The sequence below is a fragment of the Paramisgurnus dabryanus genome, chromosome 10, assembly GCF_030506205.2.
Source record: "Paramisgurnus dabryanus chromosome 10, PD_genome_1.1, whole genome shotgun sequence".
Classification (NCBI taxonomy): domain Eukaryota; kingdom Metazoa; phylum Chordata; class Actinopteri; order Cypriniformes; family Cobitidae; genus Paramisgurnus; species Paramisgurnus dabryanus.
This window is the reverse complement of record NC_133346.1, coordinates 39748001-39757331: the sequence shown is the minus strand read 5'-3', so window position 1 is coordinate 39757331 and position 9331 is coordinate 39748001. Positions and strand designations below refer to the sequence as shown.

At 38.0% G+C, this 9331-nt stretch overlaps 1 protein-coding gene and 2 long non-coding RNA genes across 3 annotated transcripts; all 3 read right to left on the bottom strand.

The window, feature by feature from the left end:
* Window positions 1–3768: 3768 nt before the first annotated feature.
* LOC135718522 (uncharacterized) lies at window positions 3769–5131 on the bottom strand. The gene is made up of 3 exons (XR_012337746.1): window positions 4964–5131; window positions 4432–4580; window positions 3769–4338 (listed from the first exon to the last, which is right to left on the bottom strand). It is a non-coding gene; the product is annotated as an uncharacterized lncRNA (long non-coding RNA).
* Window positions 5132–5338: 207 nt separating this feature from the next.
* On the bottom strand, window positions 5339–6439 carry LOC135745298 (uncharacterized). The gene is made up of 5 exons (XM_073816132.1): window positions 6252–6439; window positions 6074–6164; window positions 5876–5992; window positions 5703–5778; window positions 5339–5610 (listed from the first exon to the last, which is right to left on the bottom strand). Exons 1-5 carry the CDS (start codon window positions 6437–6439, stop codon window positions 5339–5341), a joined length of 744 nt encoding a protein of 247 aa, XP_073672233.1.
* A 260-nt stretch (window positions 6440–6699) lies between these two features.
* On the bottom strand, window positions 6700–8120 carry LOC141282877 (uncharacterized). Its single transcript, XR_012337745.1, has 3 exons — window positions 7369–8120; window positions 6880–7081; window positions 6700–6796 (listed from the first exon to the last, which is right to left on the bottom strand). It is a non-coding gene; the product is annotated as an uncharacterized lncRNA (long non-coding RNA).
* Window positions 8121–9331: the final 1211 nt, after the last annotated feature.

Sequence of the window (9331 nt, the reverse complement as noted above, 5' to 3'; positions counted from 1 at the left end):
CATCATGCAGGGCCAGCGGCTTGTCTTCTGTTGATCACTAAGCGCCACAGAGACGCAAGTAGCCTAGCTGCTCCGCTTAAATTACCCTCTCTCTATCCCTCCCTCTCTCTCAAATGGGCAGACCAAAGCGCAAAGGTGATGCTAAAAAGCTGCACAGCCCCCACTCTCAGCTTTTAGATATAACATACTTCTCTTCTTTAGAGTTCATTTTAGTTTGTGTTATTTTAATGCCGAGGGCGCATTATTGATGCGATAAAGCAACTTCAATACTCGAGCATGCATGCCCTGCTAAAAATACAGCAAGACCAGCATATTTTGTGTTTTGGTGCTGATATGCTGGTGACCACCAGCTAAACCAGCACCAAACCAGCATGGGAATGATGCTGTTCTATGCTGATTTTTCAGGGATTTCCTTCCCTCTCAAACAAATCTCGAGAGTAGTACAACTCATATGAACTGGCTCAGCTTAGATTTTAAGTGTGCATGCATATACTTATTCCTTATAAAGTCCAGATATATTTTTATTTAGCTAAACTGACAGAAGTGCAAACATTACAGATAACCCCATGGGTTGGGTTAATTAAAAGGGTTGTAACACTTGCTGGAAAATTCTATTTAAACACAAAAAATTCAATACTATTCTATATACATGCTAGATGTGAATGTTGTTTCTGTGTATAACAGATATCCACATACTGTAGCGATCCATGTCTACCTCATATGCATTTTTCTATTATGGATCAGTGCATATGAAAAGTATTTTTGAAAGGGCCACACACACAAAAAAAATCATAATTGTCAATTATGTGATATTGTATTTACAGTTCATTTTGATTAATGAAATTTACATTTTTTTCTTTCATTATCTTGTAAACGTATGGATTAGTTGTAACACAAAGGGGCGGTTTCCCGGACAGGGATTAGACTAGTCCTAGACCTAAACACTTTTAAGAGCTCTTCAAACTGAAAACAACTTGCACTGACATATCTTAAAATACATCAGTACCCTTTGTTTTACCTCAAAATGCACACATGTAATGTTTTTAGTAAGGCATGTTTGTTAAAACTAGTTATATTTCCTAATTAAACTAAGACTTAGTCCTGGATTAAACTAATCCTTGTCCGGGAAACCGCCCCTATGTTACTTTAACTTTTCTTTGTAAAGAAAAGTTTTCAATTTGGGCAGTTGTAGGATTTTGGAATAGAACAAAATTTTACTATATTTTAGATAAAAAGATAATATAAAGTTGGATTTGGTGACTTACACACCCAACTCAGAAATGGAAAAACAACATGTGCATATGGCTTCATAACACGTTGAGCAGTAAAGGAATAGTTCACCCAAAAATTAAAATGGTGTCATCATTTACTCCTTCTCATGTTGCTACAACCTGGTATAAATGTATTTGTTCTGATGAACACAATGTAAGATATTTTGAGGAATGTTTGTAATTTAACTGTTAAGCCCCATTCACTTCCATAGTAGGACAAAAGAATACTATGTAAGTGAATGTGGCTCCTGAACGGTTAAATTACGAACATTACTCAAAATACCCGCGTGTTCATTAGAGCAAATAAATGTATACAGGTTTAGAATCTTAGGGTTAGAATAAAATACTAGTGTATTAGTTAAAAAAAAAGTGAAATAAAAGATTAAATAGAAAAAGATTAAATTGTCCTATATGATATAGTTTTATAGTTTTAGCGCTTGTTTATGAAAGTTTGGGCGATTGAGAACATCTAAATGTGTCGATGGGAGGTTTTAAAAGCGTTGTAAAGGGTGTCAAAGCATTATTGGAATTATGTTAATTTGTTTATCCTAAAATATGCGATGTACTCACAGTCTATGGATGTACTGTTACGTTAGGCAGTAGCAACTTAACATGGGGCGTCAAAATTAGCTGAAAGTATTACAAGGTTTTATCGTAAATCAATATAGATAAAAAGTTGTTATCTGATTTCAGGAGTGACAAAATAACCCCTCTATAATAGAAAATAAGCTCAAGATTTCTGCATTTTCGAATGGAGCTGCTGACAGAGATGTTGTAAACTCAGGTGAGTTTAAAAAGCTAATTCAATCACTTCATATGCACTTCACAACGTAATCTTGCATCTTATTATTTTCCTTTAAAAAATTTATTACAGTTATTTAAAGAAGGTTTTGACAAACGTGAGTGACACTGTGCAATATATAATGAGTAAGTAAACCGAAAAACATAAAATTAAGCTATTTTTTGTGTATTCTATTTTTTGTATACCATTTTTTTTTACGTTTCAACTCTACTCTTGCTTGTTCCTTTTGTACTGCATCCTAAATATTGTTTGCTCTGTGACAAGTTGCATGTTATGTTTGTAGATTTGTCCATGCTGATGGCCATGCAGCAGAGTTTAAAGAGCAACTTGTAAGTTAAACCACCCATTCACTCAAAGTACAGAAAAATACTGTAGGAAATCGATTTAAAAAAAAAATGTATTCTAAATGCACTAATTAGGCTTCTGGGGTCATTTTTGTAAGAAACTTTTAGACCCGCCTCTAAAAACCGCCAAACTGGAAGTGACATCACGAGAGGCGCACGATGGATCGCAATGACAGTTTTTCGGATGCTGAGGAAGTAGTAAATGTTTATTCTTACTCATATGACGGACCACAGCCTTACAATTATGAGCCAGTTATGCAGCCAAGAGAGCAGGGACAAGCCAGGATTAGACAGGTCGGTCAAAGGAGACAAATTGAGTTGTGGTGTGAGGAGAACCAGTGGAGAACTGGGCAGGTTTCATGGTGAGAGATCAGTGTTTATAGATTCATACACGTCAGGTAACGAGATGTAATATGTGCTCAGATCATAAATTTGGACAGATTATCATCATTAATCATGCAATAGCAAAGAAAGTACTGGTCATCTAGTGTTGCTACCTACCAGTAACATAAACTAGTAAATGTTGAGCAGGTGTAATGTCATTCGTTAATATCCCTCCCCACTTACGTTACGTGATGCAGCTGTTTCTCATCACAGCAGGAGAGGGACAGGAGCATTTACCGGAAACCCGTTCTTGTTTAATAGGTGCTTGTGTGGGAAATGTGTGCCTATGGTCACAGCTGAGGAAAGTCAGTGCTGCAGGGAGTTGGATGCATACTGGGCATTGGTGGAAAACGTCACCCCCAGACTTCAAGTACAGTGCCTGACTCTGCATCCGGGCTTTGAGGCGTGTTGTCTAAATCCATATGTGCTACAGGTAGCCTACATGCACTTTAGACAGGAACATGGACCTCTCCATGCCAGCAGAAATGAGTAGGTTTAGGGCAGAGATAATGTTTTACTATTACCAATTTATGTAGTACCTATGTGTGTAAGGGATAGTAAATGTAACTAATTTGATGTGTGTAAGGGATAGTAAATTTAACTAATTTGAATATTAAAACAATCTGAATTAATTTGTTTTAATTACAAGTTGTGTATATCACACTTTTGATGCCACTGTTATAAGACAATAATTAAATATTTTGTCCCCATCTCCAGACAGTACCGCTACACAGCATACAGGCAGGTTGTCCGCTGGGCCTATGGTGTTCTGGGCAGACACATCAGAAAGCCATTACCTGCATGTGTTGTGTCCGCTATTAGAAGCCAGTTTCCGGAGGAAGGTGGTCTTTATAAAGTCTTTGAATGGCCCCATTTTGGTGATGAATAAAACAAAGAAATTACTATTTGTCTTCATTTACCATAGTTTACATCAAATATATACCAAGCAGATCTGCATGTGTGGTAAATTAAATTAAGTTTTTATTTATGTAGCACCTAGAGAGAAATATACCATCACACCCGTTTAAAAGCATTTCATAATTGTTCAGTAACTTCAGTAATTTGGGAGATTATCACAGCAATGCGTTAAGGCAGTGGTTCTCAAACTTTGTCGGCATCCCTTCGTGCCCCCCCAAAGAAAGTGTATGACACAAAACATTGCGAAACTTGTAATGTTTTGTTTACTTCAAATTTTATTACACACACACACACTGTAGTGGTATTGGTTAGAAGCCTTATTTTTCTGAGGTTTAATTACACAGAATTGATGATGTTTTTATTTTATAAGAAGTCATTAACCTGGGGCCCCCTGGTACCACCTCAGTGCCCCCAGTTTGAGAACCACTGCGTTATCGTATGTTGAATCTTGAATGCTGTGCTTTTTATAAGCCAACAGCCTCATCCTTGTCGATCCTCTGGTAGGAGCTGGAGAGGGGTGCAGGTGCATTTAAAAACAGAACAGTGCTGGATTCTCGTAGACTCTGTGTTGACCTTGAATATTCCACTCTAAGAGACTCCATGAGGGATGATGCATATGCTGGGGGAAGGAGGCACAAGTTTAGATCAGTCATTGCAGACTCGTGGTCTGATTTACTTAATTATATTTAAAAAACTAACTTAAACTGCTTACTGTATGATGGCTTTTCCTTAACAGGACAGACTACCCAGCCACCTTTGCGGAACCTAGGTTAGCGAACAGCATAACGCGCCTCACCATCACTGGTTTGAGCATCTTGTCTGTCGGAGTTGTGGTTAAAGTGCAGGGCCGCAAGGAGAAGTCTGTAAAAAAAGTATAATTTCTACCCATTACACGTTGTACATATGTGAATAAACCCAGAAGAAAAAACAACACACAGAAAATGTGGAAAACACTTATATATAGTGAGAGAATATTAAAATATAAAACATTCCTACTACCTGTTCATAGGGTACAACAAGATAATGCAGTTTTGAAAAAATTTGGATTGCCAAGGTTTTAATTTCTTTGTTCAAGCTCTTTGAAGTGGTGGTGATTCAAATTTATTTTATTTTTTGAGAGCTTTATGCAATGCTGTTGTTCAAACATATATAAGCTTGTAATCATTTGCTGCAAATTTAATGAAAGATGGGCTGGCGTGCATTAGTTTCAGAGGGTGCTCATTCTTTCATCATAACATACTAACCGGCTGTACATTCCAAGGAAGGAGAACCCAGTGTGTTTTGGTGCAAAGTGCAGCAGGAGAGAGTGAAATGCCTCTAGTGAAAAGGTCTGATGCTGTGGGGACAACTGACGAACATCCTTCACCAGCGCTGTTCTAGAAGCTATACTCTCCAGTTTAACTGCTACAGTTGATCCTACAGAAACACACATTTTGTTTTTACAATGAAATTATGTTAAAATGAGTATGTAGTGCACTTACACTGGATAATGTGAATGTTGAGTATGCAAGAAATGACCTGATGTATTTTAGACTTAGGTCTCTGAAATGTCAAACAGCCGTTATTTGGAAAACAAGCACAATGATGTTTCTCTATAAATTTGCAGCCACATAATGAACCTAGTAGGTTGTACCTGGTTCCAGCCACGCCTTGTTTTTTGCTTCCCCCTCTAGAGGTAGATGTGCACAGCAGGGAAACGTAGGAGTGTCATGTACGTGGATGTCCTGAACATGGTTGACCATACTTTTCCATTTAGCCTCCATCACATCTGCATCTCCATTAGGAGTGGAAGATGCAGTCCAGTAGAGATGGTTAATTACAGCTGGCCTCCACAGCTTCAGATCTTCACAATCCCTGTCCTTTGCAGCAGCTTTCAAAGCTTTCCCTACACCTGTTTCAGAACAGACACATACAACATTACAAAATGTTAAAAAAGTAAAATGTAATTATAGGCAACCTAAAATAAAATACCTACACACTTACTTTTGCCAATATGCCATATGTCAAAGAAATGGTTAGTTCCCTTTGAACACAACTCCTCCCGCACCCATTTGGCAACCTAAAACATGGGACACAACACATAGATAACAAAAAAATTTAAGCTGTAAATATAGTCAGCAGAATAACATTTTGTGTGTACATGTGCGTGTCTTTACCTGCCGATTTCTGTCTGTGATGAGGGCTGACACTTGCATATTTTGCTCAGTCAGAAACATTATGCTGCGCTTTAGACCCTCTAACTCACACCAGCTGCTACTTGGGACTTCTGAGCTCTGTATAAAAACATTTCACCATATCACTATGTTACATCAGATGGGTGATACTGATATGTGTGTTTCATAACATGAACTTACCTGTACAAGCTGAACATCTAAAACCTTGTTTATTCGGTCTTCGATCAAAGAATATGTGCCGTACTTTGCACAATGGCCAGGAGAATCTGACCTACGAATGGCAAGAACAGTTTAATTAAGTATTTAAGCACAAAAATAATACATTGAACAATATTAAGCTATATGCAACCTGTGCAACCTGCAGTCACCAGACAGGATCAGTCCCCCACTCATCTCCTTCAGATCTCTTATTATTCCTGCCTGTTCATTCTGCCATGCCTTAATGACAGTAGGAATTGTACACAATCGCTGATGGCGGAAGAAGGTGTTGACAGTGATGCACTGAAGCCCAAAGAGTTTCAACATCCGGATGGTTTGGGTAGCCATGCAACCTGAAAAGTGTATTGCCCCGCTCAGTAAGAGGTTGCATGCTGGCATATTGCGATGCAGCATTAGCTGGTTCTGCCAGAAATGCTGGTACCCACATGCTGCACAGACCTAAGAAATGTATAAAAAGGGCAAAAAATTACTATACCATAAAAACATAAATGTATGTAAAGAAAATAAAAAATACAAGTTTGGGAAGTTTTTTTTACAAAATAATAAACAGCCCTTACCTGCTTTACTTTTAAAAAAGTTCCCTCCTGCTTCTCAACATTTCCTTGCGTTTTTCCAGAACAGGCTGGGCAAATTTTAAAGAGAGACATCAGCTGGCTTCGGCACACAATGAACTTGTCAGCAGCACTGAATAAAAGAAAGACATTATTTTTGACTTGACATAATTTGGTTAATACAGATAATCTAAAGGTAAAATAATAAATTCTTACATGTGATCAGGGGGAGTTTCCTGCAGTGTTTCCTCCTCAGATGAATCACTTGTCTTTTCACCTTCTGGTGTCCACAACACATCATCAGGTTCGTCCATGAAAAGAGAGGATGAATCATCATCGCTGTGCACAGGACTGGTAGATGGAGCGGATGTTTTTGTCTGAGTCCCCACACTAACCATCTTGGGCTGTGCCTGAACAGCTATAACAAAAATAGGTCCAGCTTTATAGAAAAACAGGTCCAGCTTTATAGAAAAACAGGTCTACCTTATAAAAATTTTGTAACAGCATATCACTGCTTAGGTACCGCTGTCAAATCCAACAACAACTCTGTCACACAATCTAAATGTGTTAATTTAGTGGTTTAAAAATGAAAGTGAGAAAAAGTGCATCATACAGAAATATTTTACTATGTATTTGCCCTCGTGCATTTTGTAAACAGATGGTGTCATGTACAACTACTTTTAGATATGACTACTGGTAATGTACCTGATGAACGATTTAAAGGTCTCAGGTTACACTGTGAGCCAAAGTCATGCACTGATGACACAGGGACCAGTGGAGAGAAAGCCTCCTCCTCTGGGTCAGCAAGCACTGTAGCATTGGCTGTCGACGGATTACCTTTTATGTCTCCCAACAACTTATTAACAAAACCACATGAAAATACATTATGAATTAGTTGTAGAACGTAACTAAACTGTAACTACACGTTATAATATTGTCAAACTGAAAGTACAAGAATGATTTCAATAATTAGATGAAACGTGATGTTGATAAGTTGTTAAGCACGACCGCGACTGAGAACGTGATTTCAGAAATTATGATGTGATCCTGGATCAACATCATTGTTGGTAACGTTAATGGGTCTTGGTTGGTAAATTGAGCGTTTAAAATAGGGTTTGAGTTAAGGGTACGATTTGGTATGTCTGATTAAAACGTAGATCCAGGATCACATTTTTACTTGGTGAAATCACGGTGACCACGCAGCTACACATCACGTTTTATCTAATTACTATAATAATAATGTTTAAAAACAAGACTTACTGTGCACAGTGTGCGTTTTCGTTCAGCTGCACCTCTGACAGACCCATTATCATCCTTTTTCCCGCCGGCGCCATCACCACGTGCTGACGACGACGGCCGGGGGGACTTGATGGACGTGCTGCGTGCACCGAAGGAACCGCACCAACTCTGAGTCTCACGAAGTTTTTGCTTCGGAAGCCCATGTTGAGCTCCATCATATCGCTGTCATTATAATCCTCCGGCCTAAAGTGAACGCTGCACACTACCGCGTTTTTCGATACAGATGCAGAAGTGAAATCCCGTCTCCTCATCAGCACAAAACGCACCCAGGCACGGAAGACAGCGTCGTCCTTGGTCTTTTTCGGAAACCTAAAGACGCGATGTCCTGACAGACTGGAGTTTGTGCAACCTCCACAAACACAATGATTTACCATGACGATGATAAACAGAAAACCGAAAACCAAAACTATCGAGAACACACCAAATTGCGACTGCTTTCACTGAATACCAACCTACTCTGCACTGAGCCAAGGTACAGCCTGTCAGACACTGCGCCTCTGATTACGTAATATGACGCGTTGTTGAAAAAAAAACCGGGATTTTGAGAACTGTCTTAGAAACAGTCACCTTTTTTACAAAATTTATGCGCTCAGAGTCTTGTTAAAAATGTTTACTTTCGCATTTAATTTTTATATGGTACTTTCATACAAGGTTATATATTTATCTCACAAAAAATGTAACCTGCAAGTTGCACTTTAAGCTAACCTGTCAGAAAACTTCTCTAAGGGGCTATGTATGAACCATATGGCTAGTAAGTAAGACCTCAAACTTAAACACTACTGTTCAATAGGCTGTGATTTATTTATTTGACAAAAATACAGTGAAAACAGAAATTTTGTGAAATTATCACAATGTAGATGATCTGTTTTCTTTGTAAATATGCAGTTTAGTGTAATTTCTGTGATGCAAAACAGAATCTTTACTCTCACTTCTAACAAACAGAAGTGCAACTTACCATTTTAGGGGAACTTTGATAATAATTGAAAATGTTTCTTGAGCATCAAATCAGCGTATTAGAATGAACTCTGATAGATTATGTGACACTGAAGACTGGAGTAATGATGCTGAATATTCAACATTAATCACAGGAATAAATTACAACTTCACATAATAAAAGACAAAATCTGAACCTAAACCTTTGAATTGCATTGTAAATTATAGTTATGATGGCTTGTTTCTCCAACTTAATGATACTATTGCATATGTAGTTTGTTCCATAGAGACTGTCTTGGTTCCACAAATAATGATGAAAAATTTACTAAGGAATCCAGAAAAAATCAGATTGTAATTGGACCAGATATTTGCTTAAAGGAGCATTTCACCCATTGAAACATTGATCTTTATTGAAAGTGTGTCATATTTGTAGTCA